General features: G+C 37.5%; 1 protein-coding gene across 3 annotated transcripts in view; it reads left to right on the top strand.

The window, feature by feature from the left end:
- ATF7IP (activating transcription factor 7 interacting protein) overlaps positions 1-24,947 on the top strand; it is an 81,035-nt gene that overhangs the window by 49,561 nt on the left and 6,527 nt on the right. For 2 of the 3 annotated variants that reach the window (XM_066183548.1, XM_066183549.1), the window contains exons 11-14: positions 15,309-15,387; positions 21,119-21,298; positions 22,185-22,370; positions 24,589-24,698. In XM_066183548.1, the coding sequence (XP_066039645.1) occupies positions 15,309-15,387; positions 21,119-21,298; positions 22,185-22,370; positions 24,589-24,698 (555 nt within the window). The remainder of the gene's footprint in view (positions 1-15,308; positions 15,388-21,118; positions 21,299-22,184; positions 22,371-24,588; positions 24,699-24,947) is intronic. The other variant, XM_066183550.1, reaches the window with a different exon arrangement.

The following is a 24,947-nucleotide window of genomic DNA, read 5'->3' on the forward strand; positions in this document are numbered from 1 at the left end:
TACTGGACAATATTTTGTTTTTCACCTGCTGAAAGTAGTGGTAAAGGTAGCCAGTATTTTAGAATATAAACTATGCCTCACTCTGTCTTTCTATTAAGGCATTTCATAAAGAAAGGTTGTTTGGAACTTCGTTTTTCAAAGATACCTGTGGATTATAGCTATTAAAAACCCTTGTCAGTACTTGATATGTGGGAAATCCAGTACCATAATGGACGACAGTAGTATAGTTTAAAGGTTTGATTTTTAGTATAAGGCACATATTTTGGAATTTTTCTTCAGTTAGAGCATGAAACCTGGAAAAAAGTTAGGAAAAACAGATTGTGTATGATAACGATATTTAGCAGTGGAAGGTGAGCTAAGAGGAGGGAAATACAAGACATAGGATGTTTTCTGGTTTTCAGTCTTCTGTTGTGTAATGTGTGTTCTAGGTTTGCTTTCCGTGAAATCAGTTAAAGCATGTGTAATGCCATGGTTAAAAAAGAAGGACCTGATGCATTTTAATTGGCTAGCGAGGTTTGGAATTGACATGCCATTCATGCCATAAAATCCAGTTAATGCCACCTGCTTTTTGTTACATAAAATCCAAAATATTATGTATTACTGCACACTTCGCAGCTCTCAGATCGAAAGGTAGTTGGCTGTGTGCCGTATACCTGTGGCATATTTGATGGTACAACTTTGATCAATTGTTTCGAAAAGCAGTTGAAACAGGAAGAGACTTCATCAGAAAATAAAGAAGCAGTAGAAGGAGCACAGACGAATTTTTACTTCCCTGAGGAGGTCCTCTTTGGCTTGGAGGAAGAGGAAGAGGATGCTAAGAGCATCAAAAACACCCACAAGCAGACTGGCTGGGCAGCTAACCTATTAAAACAGTGGCTGGCCAAAAATGGCAAGGATCCTAGCTTTGAATTGGTCTCAGTAAGTGAACTCAATGATATCTTAAGAGAGTTTTATTACACAATAAGAAATCACGATGGAAATACCTACAGTGTGGCAAGCTACAAGTCAATGCGTGCTGGCTTAAACCGGCACCTCAAAATGCCACCTTATAATCGTCAGATTTGCTTAATGAAGGACAAAGAGTTTACCAGTGCAAACATGGTGTTTGTGAGTGTGCTGAAGATGCTGCGCATGCAGGGAAAGGATGAGACTCACCACCATCCTCCCATAGCTGCTGAGGACTTGCGTAAGATTAAGCAATCTGGTGTGCTGGGTTTGCACAGTCCCCTGGCACTCGTCAACAAGGTGTGGTTTGATTTGCAGTTGCATTTTGCCAAGCGAGGGAGGGAAATTCTAAGAGATCTGGCTCCAGATGCATTTGTTGTTGAGAAGGACAAGAACGGGCGTCGATATGCTATGTTTAGATATCCTGGCAAAGGCAAAAATGGAGATGATCCTCATAAAATGGGCAAAATGTATGATATGCCTGGGGACCCAAACTGTCCCGTTTTTTCCTTGGAACTTTATTTGTCCAAGTTGCCTCCAGAGCCCCCTGCCTTTTACCTGCACCCTCTAAAGCTAACATCAGAGCAAATGCAAGCAATGCCTGTCTGGTACAAAAGGGAACCAATGGGTGTGAACTACCTGGGTACCATGATGCCCAGGATAAGTGTGGCAGCCAAGCTCTCTAAGCGGTACACCAATCATTCTCTCCGAACTACCACCATCCAACTACTCTGTGAAGCAGGACTGGGGCCTAGGGAAATAATGGCAGTGACGGGCCATCGCTCCGAGTCTGCTATTAGACACTACTGGGGGTCTGCAGAGGTTTGCTACAGGGCTTGGTCAGATATAATGGAAAATAATGCCCCCAGTTATCGATACAGCAAGATCCCAAATGAAGTGATAAAAGAATCAGATAAAAGAGGTGCATCCACCTCTTCTGTAAAATGTGTTGTTCTAGAACAAAACAAAATTTTATTCCCGACAAAATCTGTGGTGCCACATGGTACTAACTCTGTGGCTTTAGTCCCTGAGGGACACCCAGCTCTGAATTGCAAAAGCCCGGTCCTGTTGAATCACAGTTCATCCAAGGTGTTTCTCCCCAAGAGCATGACCTGTGGAAACCTAACTGCCACTCCCCTTCAAGGCTGTTGTAGCAAACCTGTCTTTATAAAGCGTGTGATAAAACAAGAACCAATGACTTGATGCTTCTGTAATAGAACAGATTTTAGATTAATTGCTAAAATGAAAAAATGATCAGATTTTTTTTGTTTTTACTTGGTCTACTAAGGAAATTTCTTATGGTCTAGTTCAGCAAGAAGTATCCTGTTCGCACTCAAGATGTGAGCTATGGAGCAGAAATTTAAACAGCAGGGCTTGAAGTTTGTATGACTTTTTGTGGCAGCTGGGACTCTTCCAAGTGGCTGAGCAGAGCTATTTAAAAAACATTAAAGGGAGATACTGATTTCCACTTAGCTGAAGATATGCTTTCTTCACTAAGAGTGTGGCTTTGATACTTTGTGAAGAGTGCCATTTATCATACCATTTTGTGCCTGCTGGCACTAATGTAGCATCTTACAAATCAAATACTTGATTACTGAAGAGCACCAAGAAAGTAGAAGCTGAATGAAATAGACACAGATGCACTACAAATATATACAAACGCATGAAAACACCTGGAATTCCTTAACCACTGTCACCTTCTGTTCAAATTGTTATCAGACCTACCTTTGACTGTGCCTTTATTTTCTTATTTTTTAAGTCTTCTTCTAAATTGATTTTCTCTGTGAGCTGCAGATTTGCATTGCAGGTCTTTCCTTTTCCTATTTAATATTTTTAGCTTAAGATTCCAGTAATTCTGTTCTCCAAGGGCACTACTGATACGTGTGATATTAAAATTGGGATCTCTTCAGTTGTGCATGAAATGGGGAAGACATTTTCCAAACAGCTGAAAACAATTTCTTGCTTAAGTGCCAGGTAATTGGAGAGGGGTTTTTTTGTATTTCCTCTCACCAGCGCTCTTCATTACACATCACATCATCTTTGCACTCTAGTCTTTGTTGTCAGTATATATCATTCACAAGAAGTGCATCTTGTTCTTCCCTACTGAACCCTGTCCAAATATTATTTTTGGTTTTAACTTCTTAAAATTAGTAAACTGGTACTGTCATTATCTTTTCCATAGATTTTTACAGGTTAGAAATTCTCAGCAAAATGGATGTGAATAATTTTCATCATAGATTCTGACAAGAGATCTTCCTGTAAATAAAAATAGAAAACTGGTCATAGAATCACAGATTATAGTTGGTCCACTTTGGAAGAAGAAGCAGTGTAGCATTTAAAACTGTTTTCCATTATATTAACAGTGAAATGGAAATTGCTTTGTTCTTTTCAAGTGCGTGTACACACATGCACTTCACACTCACTGTTTATCACACTAAGAACTTCATATGAAGTATTGATGTTGCTCAGCAATGGACAAAATAGAGAAAAATCCCAGCTGAAATGACAAATTGGTCATGATAAACTTAACTCTGTGGAGAAGTTTGTTGCTGGGATAAGCTTTCAAATTTTGAATGAGATTTATCACTCTGTTATAGTGTATAGTCAATATAGAAACTGCTATAATCTGTACAGAGGACTTGATGCCTGAATTTTGGAGCTTTCATCTTGGCTGATAATATTTACTTTCTTGGCCTTGTATCAATTATTCATACTTACTGCATCAATTTTCCAAAGTGTAAGACCAACACAGTGCTCCATTTTCTAAGGGATCAGGATAAAGGTTAAAAGGTTTTAAAAGTTCTTTAGTGATCTTAAACTCATCTATGATTGAGATAGTTGATCAGATATAATTGTTTACAGAGAAATTACTCCTGCACAGTCCTACTTCCTTAGTAGGAGTGTTAATTCATGACATCAATGACTAGATGAAAGAAAGCATAGATCATTTTGTCAAGCCTAAAGTAAATCAATTAGAGATTAGAGAAAGTGATGCTTTCTAATGGGAAGTAGAAAAAGTGAAAAAACAAAGGGCAAACAGTTCTCAAAATATAGGAGAACTGTGCAGTAACTTTTTTGAGGATATTTTAGGCTAACATACATTTCCAAATTTTAGGGCTTTATAGAATTAATAAGTCAGCAAAACTGCCAAAATTAATTTCTAAATTTAATCTAAACTTCCACCAGGATGGGTATGTACTACTTTCTCCCCCTGCAAAAAAATGTTCCCATCTTTGTCTCAGGTGGTTGCTTCTTCCAGCATATTGGCATTGAACATTTTTTTTCTAGAAACAAGAGAAGTATGTTGCCAGGAGATTATTCTGTGCTCTCTCTTGCTGCATACTCTGGTCATACTGACCACATGCCCTGCTCTGGTTTTACCTGCATCTTGGGTGACTTAGTGCAACAGCAAATTGCTGATGGATTCATTCTTCAACACAAATCTAGTTGGTGATTAAAATAGAAAAAGGGACTGTCTTGGCATGTCTCTGATTCTTTTTGATTATCATTTGGCTGCTAACTTGACTTGTCTTCTGCTGGCTTATAATTTGGTATTTTTCGATTCTCATTTGTTAAATTCTAGTTTTGTTGGCACCAACTATAGTGTCCTCTTACTACCTTCAGTTTGAACCTGATACTTCAAAGCTACTGACTGCAGTAGTACTACCTTCAGGGGTTTTGTATGGGAGAATTTTTTTTAATGAAGAAATTATTCCTCATTTGGGCTAGAAGTATTATTGCTTCAGAAGACCTGGGATTATTATTTACTAAGCTTTCTGGTAAACTTTGAATTATTTCTAATTAGTAGAACATCTTTCTAATCTTCCAGAGCTGAAAAAAATCTTTCTCCTGTTTCCCCTCCCACCTAAAGTGTTATATGAATCTTTCCTTCATGTATTTTCATTTCTAGAAAAACTGAAGTAAACCAAATGCATATTTTGCAGCTTTTGTTAAAGTCAGTTTTGGCTGTGAGTACAGTGATATGAGGAGCAGGGAGTCAAATTTCAAGGCAGTGCTGTTCATGGTAGTACAGGTTATGCAGTGTGAACATAATGAATTCTGTCAAAATGGACATGAATTTTACTCCTCAGTTGCAGTATCAGCAGAGAACCTCGCACAGCAGGATAACAATGGTTGTGGTTTTTTTCCCATTATTTTTCTACAATAGGTGAACCTATTTGGTGAACTAACAGTTTAAATATAGTCTGTTTGTCTAAACATAGGTTTGTACTTCAGCTGCAGATTTAATGCAAAATCACCAGTCATCATTGAAAATTCACTTTAAAAATCCAAATATAACAAATATTCTTTGAAAGAAATTTATCTTCTATGATTCTTGAATTTTCTGGTTAGATCTTCTCCTAAAATAAGACTGTTTCATTTCAGTTGTAAAAAAATCCCTAAAAAACTAAACTGAACAAACAAAAACCCCCCACCAAAACTAAACAAACTAGCAACACCCCCCCCCCCCAAGCAACTAGTCTAATTCAACTAAATTAATACTGACTGCTGTGGTATTGATTTCATTCCACGTTCTTTGATGGAGATGACCCTGAAAACAGTGGAGAATGACTGGTTCCTTATATAATGCTCCCATAAATTTAGTTTTGCATCTCATTTTCATAATTTAGTTTTGGTACTAGTGTTGTGAATATAGCACTTGTTTTCCCGGTGTTTTCCTGTTAAGTTTGGAAATCTCAGCTGTTACTTTAAGGGGTACTCTTAATTACTTTTTTTTTTTTTTAATGAAGTTGGCATGGTATCGTAAAGCATGTTAAATTTTCTTTGCTTATATGCACGTTCTCTGTACCATATGAAGAGCTTCACTGTGCACAGTGTCAAATACCTGAAGGCATTGGAAGGATGCTTTGAAATTGAATTTTTTCTTGGGTTTGTTGTGGTTTTAGTCTAGCACCTCCAGGTATCCTGAACTGACCAGCTTTTCAGCAGTTGCTGTTTAGGTCAGTATAGTCAAAGTTTTCAGTATGCAGCTTGGGCATATGATTTTGCTGTATGACTGTTTTCTTCTTTTCAGCCTTTCTCTCTGCTTCTTGCTCCAGAAGGAGTGGCTGCAGGGATGTGGAAGGGGACATCTTACTACTTGTGTTAGTCTTTCATCTTCACCTTTACTCTGTGTACACAGAAATTTAAGGGCTCTTATTCAGTCCCAGTCATTTTACCAATGGCCATTCCAGTGCCTCGGGTCCTTGAGTTGCATTTCTGAATGACAAGCACTTTTACTGTATTTGGGCAAATGTTATTGTTACAGAGGCAAAGGCATTTTTAATTATATAGCAAGTCTTTAGAATGGTTTTAAAGTATTTTAGTACAAATCCCCGTTATGGATGTAAGATTTATATATATTACATATAAATATAGCTGTGGTATACTGAGAGAGTGTATTAAAGCAGTTTTATTACACTGTAAGATAAAGTAATAGTGAACAAATTTTAACAGGGTTTGATGTGTTGAAAATGTCTGGCATAAGTCAGTCTTCAAGAATGTTTGCATTATATTTATTAAAACACCAGGTCTTGTTTTTCCTGTTCCCCACTTGATGTCCACCTTGTCCACTTAAGGAGTAAATCTGTTTTTCAGTCGAAATTTCATCTCTGCATTTCACTTCGCAGCTACTATTAGTTTATTAAATAAAAGTCCACCGCTGTCCTGTTCATTTCCTATTGTTTCTGACATACCTTGATTTCTTTGGTTGAACTAGGGTTTAAGCTATTTTGCTGACTGTTGGAAATTTATCTGGTAAAACATTAATAAAGTACATTTATAACTCCTATCTCTTTACTCTGCAATGTGTAACAAACTTTATGAGTGTCTCTTGGGAAATAATGTGAGCAAAGTGGATATGTCAGCTTACAGTTTAAAAGCAGCTATTAATTCTGTGTTGTTGAAGCATTATTGATGAATATGTTTCTTGCATTTCATGGTTTTGTCACTCAAAATAAACATGTATAGTTATATATGTAAAATGGGCTGTTTGACTTTTGTCTCTGACCCTGGGGTTATGTTCGGGCTGTTTAAAATGCCACTATTTCTCATCTGTGAGGTGGAACCTTGGCCTGAGACTAATTAGAAAACTAAATTATAAAGTTGTTAGCAGGACATTATGTAGCTGATTTGGATGGCTGTTTAAAGGAACACAGTTAAAATGAATCCATGCTCATGTGACTTTTAAAAAAAGTGATTGTCTTTCCCTGTGACTGTGTCTGTGTTATTTAAACTACGCCCAGTTACTGAGAACAGCTTTTAATGAGTAAATATACTTGTATACTGTAGGCTCAAATTTGTCATTTTGAAGCCAAAAAATTCGGGACAGATATTAAAACAATCTCACTGATTATGCCATTACTCCAGGCATGGGTAATGGTATCCATTTAATGCAGCTTTTAAAAGCTACAGTAAACTAATCTGAAAAGTATTATAAATATATTTACTGTTCAATAAGATGGCCATCCCAGATGATACTCTTTGGGAAAGTCAGTGAGTCTTGGGGAAATAAGGTAGATGTTTCACCTTCAAAGAGTAAGAACCAGTGAAGAGACGTGTGTGTGCATGCATGTATGTTTGTGTTTATTATACACCCTTTTAAGGTGTAGAAAATCACTGCTTAGAAAATCACTTCTAGCATTCTAATGTCTATTCTTCTTGACACTTCTAATGTCAAGTGTTTCTCTGTAACTTCTAATCAGGACTAGGATTACTAGCATCTAAAACCAGCTATTCTGGCAACTGATCTCTTATTTGTGTTCTTGTTAATAGGGGTAGGTAGCCAAGCCAACATCTGCTCTTTGCACCAAAGAAATGAGAGGGTATATAATACTTAGGGGTTACTATAACTGGTTATTCATTTTTTTCATGCTTGCATTGTTCTTGTTCTGTAGGAAGTGTTGCACAGTACCAGTTAAGGGTAAGGGGAATGGAGCGATCATGTGAATGCAACACATAAAGTGTCTGTTAAAAGTGTTTTTGAGTATTACACAAGTATGCAACCACACTCTATCAAAATGTGTATTGCAGCACTGTGAAATTTTGTGTGAACTTTCATCTTGGTAAACTGCTTCCTTTATTACATTATCATTTTCCTTATTATTTTGGTAAGGGATAACAAATATATTTGGTACCTGGTTGAGTAGATTTTCGTGAAATCTTCCTAAGGCTGGAATAATTACTTCAATTTTGTGGGAGCTACACTATTGGAAAAAATAACGGTTGAGGAGTGATAAATCTGACTGAAACAGTCTGTGGCTGAAATATGCTCAAAAACGTATAAAAAAAGTAGTTTTCACAACTGCTTAAAATCTGTAATTTTGTATATGGATGACTCAAAATGAAATATTGACCTTATAATTATGCATACGCAGTATTGCCACCCTCTCTACATGCATCCCATTCCCAAGATGTATTTTTAACATCATTCCCCATAATTTAAGATTGATTTTGCTATTATATAACGCCCTGGTGCGTCATATATTATTGTGGTGGTGTAATGCTTCATGAATTTCTGGTTTACAACCTCCAGATTTTTTTCTAGTTTATTATAGTAGAAACGATTAATAAAATTGTCTGCACTGTGTCAGTGTGCCACACATAATCTTCAGAATTTTGTTCTTTACTACCCTGAAATTATTTTTTTATTTTGCAATGTATTTTTTTCATTGTTGCATTTTTCCCCTTAATCTTTCACTTTTACGTACTGAAATGTTCCTTTAGAAAAAGCAGGTGGCATTATAATCAACAACCTTGTTATCTCTTTGTGATGAATTGAACTATGGCGTTATATAATACCAAAATATTTTAAATCATGTATATCATATGTGAATATAGAAGTGCATATTGAGAAATTTCTTCAGAATACCAATTTGTAGCTTTTGGGTTTTCATTTGGGATAATACATGTGCATGTTGTCGAGCTGTTCCATTTGAGTTTTAGAAGTTTCTTTCCCAGTTTTCTGAAGTAGTTTACCGTTGGTGTGTATGTCCTGTGGTGTTTTAACTTTTTCTGTGTTAAATTTCACAATTGCAGTTACAGTGGGAGATAATTTCTTTTCTCAGTGTCATAGCAATATGTGCTTTGGTCCTTAAATTGTCTCCTTCCTTACCTTTGTTTTCTTTGTGGTAATGGAGTACAAAAAAATTGTGGGTATGGCTCTCTGTTAAAATAAGCTTTCTCTCTCTTTTCAAAATTGCAAATTATGAATCAACCTAATTTTCAGCAGTAATGAGCTGAAAAAGTTGCTGGATAGCAAAGCTAAGGTAATATTCTTTCTCCCACTGCAGTGTATTTTACAACACTGTAAAATGGTCTCTGCAAGTAGAAAAACGCATATAATGGTACTAGCCTGTCTCAATGTCCCTACTTTTCTAGAAGCAGATGAGGAAACTGCTTCAGAATCACTTGAACACCAGAGACAGCCCTTCATTTGATTGTGAGGCTGATGCCTTTCTGATTCCCCTTTATTAATATACTGTTTGCTAGTGTGTAGATTTATTATTTGATATTGCAGTCAGTGACATAGGGGATATTATGACAGTCTTCCAATAGAAGGAAAAAAGTTCCTAATTTTAAAACATTGGCATTGGTTTTATTGCAAACCTTAATGGTAACGTCAAGTTCAGGTGACCCTGTATTTATCCATTTTGGCAAGTTCCATGATTTTTATTACCTCTAAGAACCCCTTTACTATTATACTTACTGTTTAAATTTCTTTAATATCCATATGATGCTGGTTTTACAAAGTCAATGTCTAATTATTTTCTTTCTCAAGGAAAACTGTATTATTGCTGCTTTTTCCTAGCAGTTACCCCCATAAGTATATCTTATTTGTCAGTCCATCTATTTCTCAATACTTTCTTCCATTCTTAAAAAGACTTTAGTGGCTGGGATTGGAAGAAGGCAATATTATGTTGTCTATGCATATACAGTAGAAAATACATGAAAATGTGAGCATAGGTAATTTTTACTGATTCTTTGTAGAAAACCCTGAATTGAAGTGTAATTACTAAAATATGAACAGATATTTTCTGTAGTTAATTAAAAACAAGTCTTGTTTCTAGTAGTTTTCATGGTCAAGAAAATCTGAAAGTGTTAGTTTTAAGCAGAAGTTTTGCAGTTAGTGGAACACTCAGAAATACCAATTTCTAATATGAAGTAGGAAAAAAATGCACACATTTGAATAGTTGCATTCATTTTATGCATACTTTTCATTAACTTCTGTATTCACTATAAAGCAGTTTTCATGTAACTGATAAAGAGGAATTTAGAAGAGGTTATGATGTCTATTTCAGGACTTGACAGGTTTCACTCAAATACTTGAAAGGGATGAGTGTTTATGCTTTCAGTTTTTCGGTTTCTTCTAAGGTCTTTCAGTTGTTGCTTTCACAGGTTCTGTGCTTGTCATTAAAATACTTTGTCTTCACACTTGCCAAGTTAGATGCTTGCCTGGGGCATCTGACACACAAACAGATCATTTCATGTTGGTAATGGCAGTAGGTGTGGACATGACTTTGCAGACTAAAGCAGCTGGGGTAGAGGGGCTGCAATTTGACAAGGTTTTCTTTGAAGATCGCATTTTTCAAAACAGATCAAGATTGTAAATGTGAAGAGCCTTCACCTCCGTGGGCTGTTTCAGGAAAAATGCAGAACACTGGGAATAGCAAAGTAACTTCGCAGTATACTTATCCCATCCTTCCATATTTATGGTGGTGCAGGCTCAGTTGCTGCATGGCCTGTTATTTTCTTTTCTCCTGCTACCTTTCTTCTTCCTCCGGCTTCCTTTTTTCCCCTTTGTTTCTGCATTTAGTTGTACCTTACAGTCCTCTTCCCCCACTTCACTTTGTGTTTTGCCTTTCAACTCCAGGTTACATGTGTTGGCTGGGGACTGGATCTACATTAGATTTCAGTATGGAATGTTCAGTTACAGGACACACTGCTTTTATGCAAAACATTTTAATTGCAATTTGAAGTGCACCTACCAGCTGAAGAGTAAACATGGCCATATTAAAATTTGCCATATTAAAATTGGGAAGTCAGGAAAAGATGAAATCTTGTATTTTTCTTACTTTCTTCCTAATTTTTTTTTTACATATGTATTTAAAACTCTGTCATTTCAGAGTGGGATTTGTTAGGTTGAATTTTTAATTCCCTTATTCCACTGTTTTGTGTTAAGATTGTTACACTGCTGACTGCCATATGAAAGGAGAGATATTTAAACTGAGGCAGCTCAGATACAGTTGTGATTAACTGGATGGTTCAGTTCATGATGTTGCTACTTTCAGGCTATCCAAGCTTTGCTTACCTGCTGTGATAACACAGCTCCACAGTGGCAATGTAAATGACAGTATTTTTGAGGATTTCTACTTACTTGGCATTTAAAGGCATATACATTAAGATACATGAACTGTAAAAGGATGGAAAAGGGAGTTTGGTAGTTTACATTTCTCTTAAATCTCAATGTAAACTTTTTTTGCTAGAGTACTAGAAATTGCCCAGATGCTGTTTTAAAAAATCAGTTTTAAGTTTGGTAAAAGCGTCTTTTTGATATGAAGATGGGTACACTGGTTCTGACAAATGATTACAAGGTTGGCTTGTGGGATTGTGATTTTGTTTGCTTTGGTTGGGTTTGTTTGGTTTTGTGTTTGTTACTTGTAACTGTGACGTTTTAAATATATACAGATCACTTTATATTGCCGTGATTGTTTTGTTTCTGTTTCAGCTTATTTGTATTCTAAGGTGTGTGAATCCTTTGTTACCAAGACTTGCTAGGCAATATGTGAACTAAACCATCAGGCATATGTTTGAGGTTCTTGTTAAATGGTTTTAATTGTTTCACTAATGTGGCTGCACTGATAGAAAGGTGTTAAGATGGCATCATCTGTTCTTCTGCAGAGATCTGCTCAAGCTCTTTAATGTTGTTGGCTTTCTGTGTTTGGAGATAGCTAAAAAGTGATAGCAGACCAGAATGCTTTGACTGCACTTTTCTGCTTTACCAGTTTCTACCCAAATGCTTGCTGAAATTTAATAATAGGAGCTGAAAGACGTGTTCTCTTGTTTCAGTTTTTGACACAAACGGAAGTGGTGTTCACATAAGACTGAAAGTCCAGTGCTAGGTTCCCTCTTGACTTCATCAGGGCTGCAAGCATTCTGAAGTTGGGTTCTAATTTTGCTCAGAGCAGCACATCTGAGTCTCCATTTCTAATGTGTAACATGGCAGTCTTCTCCAGAGAATCCCATTCCCTCCTTTTTAAGGAAGAAAAGAGCAGTCGTTTCTCTTTAGTCTTTCCTCAAACACAGTTCTGTTGTAAACTGGAGTTTTCACAAGTCCTTGTACTACAGAAATTTCCCTGAGAGAATTTCTGGGTAAAATAGTCATGATACTAAAAAAGGGTTGGTTTTATTTTCTTGTTTGGTTGGGCACAGGGTTTTCTGAAAACTCCTTATTACTTGCATTTCACAGAGATTATGCCCTGTGGTTAAATTTATAGGTCTTACCCATTGTGGTGGTGTCAGTACTCCAGAAACATCTGGGATAAGGTGATAAAGTTGCTCTCTCAGAACAAGGAGATGCCTAATTTTACCATGGGAAAGTAGTGTGGACCAGTCCTCTTAACACCTGATTGCCAGTTCTTCCTAAATTTCCTTTCCATTCTCAAATTTGAGATATCTACAAGCATCTGAAAACTGTGTGTGCCAACACTACGGGATACAGAAATGGATGCTCCCCCTCCTCCTCATGAGTGTATGTAGGTGGATGCTGCAAATAGTCAAAATCCTGACCTTTATGACAGGCATAATGAGCAGTCTGTTTTGTGTGGGGATACCCTGCCTACACCATGCTCCTCTAGGTAGGAAACACAATGTTCAGCCTTTTTGGTTTTTCAAGTTTCCTTAAGATTTTCCTGTACCCCTGAATTTCATTTGAGGGAAATACATGGTTGGTGAAGTTGGGGAATCTAGCTGGAGAGGCTGGGTATACAGGACTTCATGGTGTGCTATATATTGAGTACAGCATCTGCTGGGAGTAGCTGCAATGTGTGTCTTGGAACCAGGACTGGGGAGTGTACCCAGATCTCTGCTCAAAGGCTGCCCTGCAGATCTGCAGCTTCTAGGGTGGGTTGAAGAAAGAGGCTAACTACTTCTGGATGGCTCCTGTTGAGGAGATTGCTGTCCAGAGTCATTTAATAAAAAACCTTGAATAGTGTACCTGGCCAAGAGGTCATTCTTCCTAAGAATTGCATATATGAGACCTTGTTGGCTGAGTTGATTTAATAGTTGCCTGTTTAACTAACTTGAGATTTTGGGCTTCGAGACACATCAAAATAAAGAAATACATGCTGTGACGCTTGACTTGGAAATTCAAAGAACTTTCTCAGTTGGCACAGTCAAGTAGGGCATCAAAACAGCTGTCATACAGAGTATTTTTCTAAGGATTTTGATTTCCTTGCAAAGGAAGAATTGAAATTACTTCAGACAAATGTATTTTTTAATGGGAAGGAATTAATAGCTTGATACTGGGGGGTTTTTTTCTCTACTTCCTTTTAAATCTCCCTCTCCATTTTTCAGTCTGCTTTCTCCTGGCATAGAGAGCCATGGTTCAAAATACACATTGTTGGCTGGGAAAATCATCCAGTTGGAATGAAATTCCTCTTGACTTTATGTGAATCAGTTTATCATTGATTATTTTAATATGCCTTTTTCTTAAGCTTCAAGTGGTTAAATCAGCTCATCATACTAAGAAACCTGAAGCTAGAAAGTATTTTAAATAGCAACCACTCAACAGAACAATTCTATGGTTAATAATTCTGAAATACGTTTCTCTATGTATCGGAAAGATGAGTCCCTATAGAGGTCTCTTCTATCACCTGTGAACATAAGTTGTTAGATATTTCTTACTTAAATTTAGTATTGTGTTCTATTAGCAGAATTTCATCAGTGGCAGCATCAGAACTTAAAGGCAAAAAGAAACCAAGTTGTATTAATGGATAATAAAGAGAACTGTCATGTCAGGCACTACAAATTCAGTGACTGATAATTCAGGCAGCTTCTGCTTGCATTTAGTAATCATATGATACCTCTTTTTGCCTCTCCTCAGAACCTTGCCTGTATGAGAATTGCCTTTCAGACCTCCCTAAAGGCTTAGTTTTACCCAAATTAAAGGTCATAGAGCAGATAATCTCAATGCTTAGGCTTTGTGCATCTGTCACCATCTGGCTGCACAGAAAAATCTCTTAATATTCCTAGGGGTGTATCATGTCAGCATTTGTACAGACCATGTGGGTCTGATAACTTACGCTTTTCCATGTTAATTGCTCAAAGTTTTTTTTGGTAATTATGGTGCTTTTGTAACTCTTTGTCCTAAGGAAACTTGTTGACTCTTTATCCATAAGTCTGTAGCAGTTCAGTCCAACAATAAGTGATAATCTCTTCCACAAAACAACAACAAAAAGAAGAAACCTCAACTAATTTTTGTAGCAAGTTTAAGGAAATAGAAACTCATAATCATGATTTTTTTCTAGAAAGTACCTTTAAAACCACAGAAATATAAAAGACCTCCACCATATTTTTCTCATCACCTAATGGAAAATGTCGGTGATCTCTGCAGTCTGACCAGCCAAGGGACGGCTGTTGATCTAGAGGATAAATCTTGTTTGGTGGTCTTCTAGGGGTTTTTGTTAAAAACGTTTAACCTGGGCAATAGCTTAAAAGATCCCTTTATGCTCTCTAAAGGGAAGGTTAAAAACAGGTTAGTATGTAAAATAATAAATGCTAAGATTTGTTATAATGGGTGAGAGTACAGTAATGAAATTACTGAATACAGTTGGAGTTTTCTGATGGGTTTTTTTGTGTTCTGTAAGCACACAAATTGCAGTGTAGCTTTCCCTTTTTGTAACGTGAAGTCAGTATCTTTATAAGTACACAGGCAAAGCTGTCTCAAGATAAGTAATATATTGTCCTGATGACTGCTCTGTCAGAAAGTTACGCCACTACAGATGAAAGGACAGATTGCAACCAGATTAAAATGTCAGGAGTCGTAGTTGAAATATACTTCATAACAGCAAATTATTACGCATTTACCTGTAAAACAGCAATATGCTACTATTCATCAGGGGTTCTTACTCCTTACAAAGCTGAAAATACTTTAATACTTGTTACTGCAATACAGTCATTTGGTTATTGCCCATTTTTCAAGTCCTGAGATACTCGTCTGAAATTACCTTCTCTTGCTCGTTTCATCAGTTCCTTTCTAATAAGTATTAATTCTGAGACCTCTCCTTCTGAATGTTCAATGTGTCCCTTTTCCACCTGTGTTCCCTGGATTTGCTTTTGCAAAACGAAGGAGTTTTGTCTTTCAGAGCGGGAAATTCACAGGAAGTGAATCGGGAGGTGTCATTGATCTTACACTGGATGAAGAGGATGACAGCTGTTCTCAAGGTGGGTGAAAAATACTTTCCTAGCGTCAGGGATAATTGAGCTACAAGTGTTATTTCATCCTGTGAAAGGGAGAAAGGAATGAATTTCTGTTTCTGCTTAGTGTATTTTTTTCCTTGGTGTTTCATTTAGATAGGACTCTTGTTAAAAAAATCGTTAGGTGTTAAATAAAAGGAATTTTGCTTACAGTCTTAAAGAATTTTACCATTCCTGGACTTTAGGCATTAGTGCTATCTGTGCTTAAATGCCTCAGGCTTGGGGAGTAATTTGGGATGTCTGAGTTCTTGATGATCTTTCCAAAGTTCTTCTAGATGTATTTATTTGTTCTGTTTACTGATTACAATTAAAGGCCTTTCAATTCTACAGTTGATACTTAGGCATTAGAGTATTACAGCTTCTAATCTTTTGTTTAGCTAACACTTCGTTTGCAAGAGTTTAAACACCAAAGGCAAGCTGTTGTTTGCTTTAGGACTGTATGCTAAAAGCAGAGTAAATATAGCTGTGCTCTTATGTACTTTGGCAGTTTGGATGCCCTTCATTATTTAAAAGAACACATTTCCTTTTATATAAATCTTGTGTAAATGTAGGCCAGTCTAATTATAGTTAGCATTGGATTAGTGAAGAATGGTAGTACTTCACAGAAGTAATGAGTCTCTACTTAAGACCGTGTATTGTGCTGTCATTTTCACTGGGAAAAAAAAAATCGTGTTTCTACTGTTGGAGGTAAATTTTCATTCTGTCTGGTCTCTAAATGCATGTCCCTGTGCTACATTCTCAAGTCCAGCCACTAAGAAGTTTGATTTCTCTGGACAACCTTGATAGTTATTCCCCTAACTTGTGCTTTTAAGTTCTACACAAACAGTAGCTTAACTTGCTTTGCATTTGTATTACACAAATATAGAAAATCATTTTTGAATGTGGTAGCATTTCTTCCAGTGAGAAAGAAATCATAGAGTTACAGAATGGTTTGTGTTGGAAAGGATCTTTAAGGTGATCTCATTCCAACCCCCCCTGTCAAGGGCAGGGACACCTCCCACTAGACCATGTTGCTCAAAGCCCCATCCAGCCTGGCCTTGAACAGTTCCATGTGATGTTATCACCAAAAAGGGAGTGTGTGGTACACAAGTATTAGGGAAACATGATGCAATTCAGATAGCTGACTGTCTGGTTCTCTTACCAGTACAGGAAATGTGGTGCACAGTGAATTGAGTATGAGCCAACAGTCTGTTCTCATTTCAATTTAAGTATTCCCCCAAACTGACACTAGTGGAACCGCAGCTGAAATAGGGTGTTCAATTTTGACTCCCTCATCTTCAAGCTCAAAAGAGTTGTGGTAGCACTGGAGAGGCCCCCACTGATGGTGTCAGGATGGTGAGGGCCTGGAGTGCATGACCTGTCAGAAGAGATCAACAGACCAGGGTATTTTCAGCGAAGAGCTAAGCAAGAGACAATGTAAGAGCAGCCTACAGCTACTTGGAGGATAGTTACAAAAATGACAGAGCACAACTCTCTTCAGTAGTTCCAGATGATACATTAAGGGGCAGTGACCACGAAGTACAAGTTCAGGAAGTTCAAGTTCAGCTTGAGGAGGAAAGAAGTCACCATAGTGCTTCACAGAGGGATGGTAGAAACTGTCCTCTTAGATGTTTTTGAGATTCAGCAGGACAAAACCACAGATCGTTTGAATAAGTTGTTACTGACAGTCCAACTTCAACAAGAAATTGGACTGCACAGCCACCAGAGGTCCTTTTCAACCAGGATTTTGACTTGACGAGCTGAGTGGCAGAATAGCTGAGGCAATCATGTTTTTATCACTGTCATCTCTTCTGAGGGTTAGTTCTCAAAAAGATAAAAAGATGGTTGCCTTTGGACTGTGCAAGCCTGTCAGGTAAGGTTATCCTCCCTAGTCCTATTTAATATTCTGTAAAAGACACCCAGCAGATAGATTAAAATGGATTTGTGTTCTGTTTTAAAGTAGCATGTCACAGTATTTTCAGCTAATATTTTTCTATCTAAAAGTTTCCGAAAATAACGTTTTCCAGAAAGGTTTTTTCTTCCTAATTACATTAAGTAGATATTCACCTCACAATTGTTGCAAAAGATCAATACCACAGTTGCACATACAACTGTAAGACTGGTTCTCTAGGCAGGACTGCCACAGAATTGTAGCTCCAATGCAGCTTAATTCTTTCTTAGTTTCTTTGTTGGGGCTTGAGCCAATATCTTAAAAATTTATGCAGTGGGATAATTTATTCTGAGATTCTTTCCCCTTAGTTGTAAGGTCTTAGAATATTGTCCTTCCGTTAGGATGAAGGTTAGTGGAGTACATTCGTGCTGGGTTAGCTCCCGTGTGTCTCTTAACTGCAAAGCAGAAGCTGATGGTATGAAGCCAATGCAGATTAGTTCAAGTTTAGAATTTGTGTGAGAAGTCAGTGGCTTTTTCTATAATCTGTAGAAACATAGGAAACCTAATAAAAACTTGAGTTTCACCATGCAGTGAGAACACAGCATTAGGGTTTTTGAGCAAGTTTCTCAGGAACATATTCTGATAATAACTTGAAGTTTAAACAGGGGATGAGTACACTTCTAACAGCTTTTGTATGATCATAAGCATCTATATACCTTTGGCCAAATATTTTTTCCGCTGCACTTTGTTTACAGCAAATGTGGAGCAAGTTTTATTTTCTCCTTTTTATTTACACAACCTCAGGAGAGAAATACTTTTAAGCCTTATGGTGCTTGAGTGATGTGAGTGCATTCTTAGTCATGAATTAGAAGGTGCACTTACAATCCAGCAAGCACAAACCTTTACACCCTAGTGCTGTAAATGTGGTTCAAGGAAAGATTACAGTCTGGAGAAATGTTATATTAGCTCAATTCAAACTGAAGAGCAGCACTTACATAGTGTTGTTAAGAACACTCAATTCCTGATTATTTTCTTTACAGCATTGTTAGCCACATAAAAAGTAAACCTAATTCTGTTACTTTTAAAAGGTATTTAAATAGATCTTTATACCTACTAATATCTAATAACACCCTCTGATTTCTGCAAAAATTATTAATGAAAAGGGTTTGCAATTTTTGAGAAACCATGATAAGAGTAACCTAGATACTTCTCTGTCTGCAAGTATCTTGCAGTACTTGCACTTCAGGCCTTGCTGGCCTTTTTATAAAAGGATTATAAAATTGTTTTGTATGAGTATTGAAACAATTAATAGATTTAGTCTAAAGTGGGTCTGTAGTTTAAGAAAGATAGGTAAATGTACTCTTAAAACAGCTATGTTCTGCTTTTTTATTATTGTGTAGGGAAATTTATTAAATACATAATAATTTTTTTTTTTATATAAGGTGTTTTATCTGGTTAACAGATCTGTAGTTCTCTGGATTATTTTTTTTCTTATTCTTGAACATGCCTGTGGCATGCTTGCTTTTCTGTAATCCATCTGTACCAGTTATGAACTAGAACACTTTTTAAAACTCCTTTGTGCTATAACTGCAGTGTTGTAGACTGTTTCTGGCATGGAATATAATCCCTCTCTCTGTTTTGTATATTAGATTAGTAGTTTTGCTTACACCTCCAGTAGTAACAATTTCCATTTTATGCTTATTTCCATATTTTTCTGTCTCCTCTAGGTTCGCATGTGTTGTTAATATGATGCTGTGTTCATTTAATATTGGAAACTGTTCCATAATTAATTCTAACCTTAGTCCTGTGCTTACTATGTACCCAGTCTTCCTTGCTGGTTTTTTTACTTAAATAGCCTTTGCCATTGGTTTCCATTTATTTAATGAAGACTAGTTAGTTATCTGTCATAATTTCCTGTGGATGGTGCAACACTGACCTAGTTTCCAGTCATGGAATGTCAGCAGAGCTCTTCTTGATTTGTCAAGGGTAAATGAACTTGCTCTGTGTGAAATTAAAAACAAAAGCAAAACTCGAAAAGCCCTCACATTTCTCCAGACTGTCATCTTTCCTTGAACCACATTTACAGCACTAGGGTGTAAAGGTTTTTGCTTGTTGGATTGTAAGTGCATCTTCTAAGTCATGACTAAGAATGCACTCACATCACTGAAATTATTCAATGATGGTTGAGATGTGCATTAGTCTGTAAATATTTGAAGTGAACAGGTGTATACATCTCTGTAGGAATCTCTTCAGAGTCAAGTGGTTTATTGAACACTGAGAAATCTCTCATAATTGTGGACAATAAAAGAAGTTTGAACCAATCACGAGGCCTGTTAGTTGATCAAAGAGCAGGAAGGATCTCACCTTCTGTTTTCAAAATAAGCATCCCTTCATTGCTCCTTTTATAGACTTTGGAGAAAAAAAAGAACAGCGTATTTTCATCCAGTGGCTTCAGTGAAGTAGCTTGGCTGTTGAGTCTACAGAAAGACAATATGGGCTGCACAGTTCATAACGTGTTTTATTTTTGAGGTCTTGAATTTGGGTATATGGTCTGAGGGTGATGATGCTGAGGCTGGGTTGATGGTTGGACTAGATCATCTTGAAGGTCTCTTTCAACCTTGATGATTCTGTGATTCTGTCATTGTGTTTCATAGAATCATACAGCAGTTTGTGCAGGGCACCGCTACTTCAAGCTGTTAGCAGCTAGTGTTAAACAGCTCAGTGAGACCAACAAAATAGTCTCAAACTGCTAAAAACCCCACTTTGAGAGCTATGCTGGCATTAACCCTGTTCTTAATGCTTTGAAATCTAGTCGGTATACGTAATTGAACATTTTAAACGTGGTCCTCACTTTATTGTTATATTTTCTCAAGAGTAAAATGAGTATTTACATATTTTCATCTTTATACTTTATGCTCTTTTACTAAATTAGTGGCTGATGCATGTACAGTTTTATTAGGGAAGAATCCTTCTAAATGACTGCCCTTAAAATCTACTCTTTTATCTTGTGTTTTTTAGTTCTTCAAGGGTGCCTCCTTTGTGCATTACTGCTTTAATGTCCAGATGAAAGCTTCTCTATTCTTGTTTATTCAACTTGTGCAAAGTCTTGATTAGATACAGACTTGCACTCTAATGAATATTTTATGTAGTCACAAATAAACTAAATCAGGAAAAGGTATTGCTGTAGTAAACTGCAGATACAGGCAATATTTGTCAGTATCACAAGTCAGTAAGTCATGTTGAGGAGGACATCAATGTGATAAAACTTCTTTTTAAAGTTTTCTATAAATAATAAAGCAATTTCCCCTTTTTTAAGTAAAAATTGTGAAAATTCAAAACAGCAGCAAGAGGACTGTCTAATAGATTGAGCAAAGGAACAAGTCAGCAAATAAAAAGATGTAAACATCAAAGGTAGACAAGACTTATTTAGGGAACTAAATTGGAGTACTGCAGTGTTTAGGCCTTTAAAGGTTTTAGGATTTTTTTTAAAATAGAAACTTTCAAAGACTTCGGCACAGTGTTCCATTGAATTCAGATTTCCAAATTGCTCTGAAACATGCAGGCTTCATGATAATAGAAGAAAACATTGTGGAGTATGTCTGGGCAGGGGAGAGTGCCGTGATGAAAGCAAGGAAAATTGAATGAGTTTTCTGCAGATTTGTTTGCGTAAGCAAAAAAGGTCAGAGAAATGTCACGCTTGGAATATCCTCACCAGTCTGTAAATGGGAGAGGGAAGAAAGGATTGTAAAACTCTGTGATGCTTGAAACTGTGATTCAGAAATGAAAATTTTTGTTTGCTATTGTCTATATCTTTTGTTTGTTTCAAAGCAGATGGCAAGAAGCAGAAGCAGAACCAGAGCCAGGCACCTGTGACAGGACTGAACGTACCCACCCAGCCCTTGACTCGACCCCTGCAGCCTATGCCACCTTTGCAGCCGAGCCTTGTGCAGCAGCCAGGTGTGCCAACAAGTGGCCCTTCCCAGACCACCATCCATGTATTACCCACAGGTAACTTCATTTGACATCAGTGTGTGAGTGCAGTGGCTGCTTTTTTTCTTGAGTTAGACTACTATGTGTTCTACATTGTGGTAATCTTTTAAAGTGAATATTCAGAATGTTTGAGTCACTTCATAATCTTTCATTCTAGTCAGTTTCCCATAACATTTTTTCTTTTAAACTGATGAAGGGGAATGATAGTACTATTGATTTGGAAAGAATTCTGGATCAATTTAATTCCATGGAGAGGAAGAAATCCTGCTAAGGATGGTCATAGAAATTATTAAATATACCATTGTTGGTAAAAGTGAAGGAGAAGAAACGTATACCTTCTTTAAGTAATGGGGGAAAAAACATTATCAGCATCACTCCGGTGTCTGTCCCTGTGCACTTGGCAGTTAATTCTTTTGGCAGAGGGAATGGCAAGGCTGACATTGAAGTTCTAGCCCTAGTTATATATTACTTTGTAGTGTGATTATGTTTTTCCCTTTCTAAAGAAACATGGATCTGTTTGTTTTTTTCTTTCATTCTTTTTCTGTATATGACTGCTGAAGATTAGTTGGCATTGGAATTATCTTATGACTGCTGTGTTCTGCAGACTGGTGGATTTTATACTCTTCTACTGTCCTTACATGCAGGACCTTTGCAGGGAGTGGGGGAGATATTGTATTTATCTTTTCTGTTAGGGAGCTGTATCTATATTGACTTGAATATTTCAGGTGAAAATACTGTTTAGGCTGTTTTCACTTTTCTTGCAGTACCCAAAGCAGACAAAGACAGTTTTTATTTTACATGGCTCAGATGAATCAGTTTTCCAAAGGAGATGTATATTCTGGAATAGGCATGTGGCTTTGAGTCATGGAATTCAGGTTTAGGGTGTGCTCTGTCTCTTTTTCAGCTTCCACAACAGTGAATGTAACTCATCGCCCCATGGCTCCAGCTGTTCCCAAGCTTCCTATCCCAAGAACCCCTACTAACCATCAGGTGGTCTATACCACTATTCCTGCACCACCAGCTCAGAATCCTGGAAGAGGAGCTGTCATGACCAGCCCAGGCTTAAGGCCAGTCACCCCACAGACTGGAGGTAGGGGATGATCCCTCCCATGCACTTCTTACTGTGACAGAGCTTGGTATGTTCTACCTGATGGATGTGGCATTTAGGTTTTTGATTTGGGTTTGTTGTTTGATCTTTTTACAATACTGGTCCTAGTTAAAGTGGTTAGGGGTTTTTTTTCCCAGCTTACAGACTTGAGAAAATTCTAAGAAATTCTATTTGCAGCTATGTGAATGAGGAAAAATTGGATTTAAGTCATCCCAGGCTCTAGCTCTGCCAATTAAGCATCTGTGGTTGACATGCCCCATACTTTACAAGGCAATGAAAGGTAATGTGACAAGCACCACTGTTCTGAGAAAGATAGAGACCATTTTTTTATTATGGCAGAAGTTTAAAGCATACTTACGTCGAAAATCATATTTGATTTCCTGTCTAAAAGTTACATTTCTGTCAGGCATCCTAATGTAATTCCTTAACAATCTCTGATGTCCTGTGCTCAGCAAATTTTCTTCCTTTCTCATGACCTGAAGAGATGAAACTTCTCACTGGATGTATCAGAAATTGAAACATGCTTGAGTTTCCTTGAGTAGAGATGCTGGCAAGTTCCCCTTGACTTCGCAAATGCATAACTGATACTTTCACCTAGCAGTACGCTCATTTTCTGAAATGAGTAACAGATGTCAAAAATAAAGACCTTAAATGATATTTTGTTAGAAAATGGTGGATTTTAACTGTCCTTTTTTTGCTCCCCACAATTTCTACACTATGGTTATTTTAACACCTTTATGTTTAACATGAATTTCCCTGTTTTATGAGTATGGGCCTACTTTTGTGATGTCCTGGTGTAGTGGTGCTGCTACTAATGTATACTGGTTTATATTATCATTGCAACAGCCTTTAGTGCCAGTAGCAGATGCTTCTTGAGTAAGATTGTTGCACTTTGTCTTTGAAAAATTGACTGGGTTGTGAGAACCTGTCCTAAGTGTTTTGCAAATTGCAGTTTTGCACTTCTGCCTCACGTGAATAGTATTCCTATCTACAAGTGATGCTGTGTTTGTATCTTATACCTTATTAAGGCATTTCTGACCATCTTCAGATGGTTCTAATTTCCTGAGACAGAACTAAACCAGCATATCTTACTGGGTTCTTACAGAGGAAAAATAGCCAGCTCAAGTGACTGTTTATCCCACAGGAGCTCACACAGCTTCATCAGCTTCTTGGGGAGATTCCCATAAGAAAAAGATATAAAGCACCTTCCCAGTGTTTAGCACTTTATATTTAAAGCATTAAGATTCAGCAGTCTGAGCTCCCTGCCTTGGACTTGCAGATTACACAGACTTCTGACACTCATCCCCTAAGGATTGTAGCTTGATGAGTGTTTATCAAGAGAAGAAATTGCCGTACAATAGCTGTGGTTTCCTGATAATGTGTTGTTCTGTGAGCTTGTCTTCTGGAGTAGTAGAATGCTTCCATCTCACACAGGTGTGGAACTAGGACGTCGTAGAGGTTGCTCCAAATCTTGTATTTCTAGACAGAAATGGAGGGACAACCTGGACAATTCATAACAATGAGCAAAAGCTTTGAGTTCACAGAACATGCATGTTCCAACAGTGAATAGATAAAGTGTTACTTAAGAGAATTAGATGTGGTATAAAATGAAAGAAAGCTTGGTAGCTTGCAAGAGTTTTGGATATTATTTACAAGGCTATAAAAACTGTCTTGTTTATTCCTGCCAGGCAGGTCAGTTTGCTGTGGGAATGACTGAAATGGTGATGTTGTGAGTAGTGTCCATCATGAAGTCTGCTCTGTGTGGGAGGACAAACTTCTTGGACAGTGACTTAGCTTTTACTGCTTTCAGTGCCATCCACAGCACAGCCTTCTGAATGGATAACATTGTGCTGCAATAGCATTGCTCTTTTCCATTTTGAATCCCAAAATGATGTAATTGTTCTTTTCATATTTAAGTTCCCTGTATCTCCCACACTTCTCCTCCTCACCCGTGCTAAAAACTGCTAAAACAACGTTCTGTCTCCTCTGCAAATGCAAGCACTTGATGTCTCTCACTTTTACAGTTTCAGGGGGTGGGAGGTGATTTTGTTGTTACACGGTGCTTCGTCAGTCTGCTGGCAGCTGGAGAAGTCTGTGAAATTCGGATTCATCCAGCTGAAACAAGGAGTTGGTCTTCCAGTACTGTGTTTAGTTGCCTATAAGTATAGAATACTCAGAGTGTTTGCTGTGCTCCTTGCAGGTGTGACCGTGCGAATGCCTCAGACAACCTACGTGGTGAACAACGGGCTGGCTCTGGGCTCTGGAGCTCCTCAGCTCACGGTGCACCATCGACCGCCACAAGCGCACACTGTGAGTGGGGCTTCCCAATCACCTCATGCAATGTGCAGCCTTGCCTCTGCACTGGCACACTCAGGCTGCTCTTAGTGTGAGCTGCAGAACAGTGAAATGCCTTCTTGACACTTCTCAGCCAGTTCTCATACATGGCACCACCCAGTCACCCACAGCAACTCCTGCCCAGAAGCAGAATGGTAAAAGCTGTGCAATCTGTTAGCTCACCCTGGCCTTCTCCAAATTACCAGGAGAACATACTGAAAATTA

Source organism: Chamaea fasciata, unplaced genomic scaffold, assembly GCF_029207755.1.
Source record: "Chamaea fasciata isolate MVZ Bird 193981 ecotype frontalis unplaced genomic scaffold, bChaFas1.0.hap1 SCAF_5, whole genome shotgun sequence".
Lineage (NCBI taxonomy): Eukaryota > Metazoa > Chordata > Aves > Passeriformes > Sylviidae > Chamaea > Chamaea fasciata.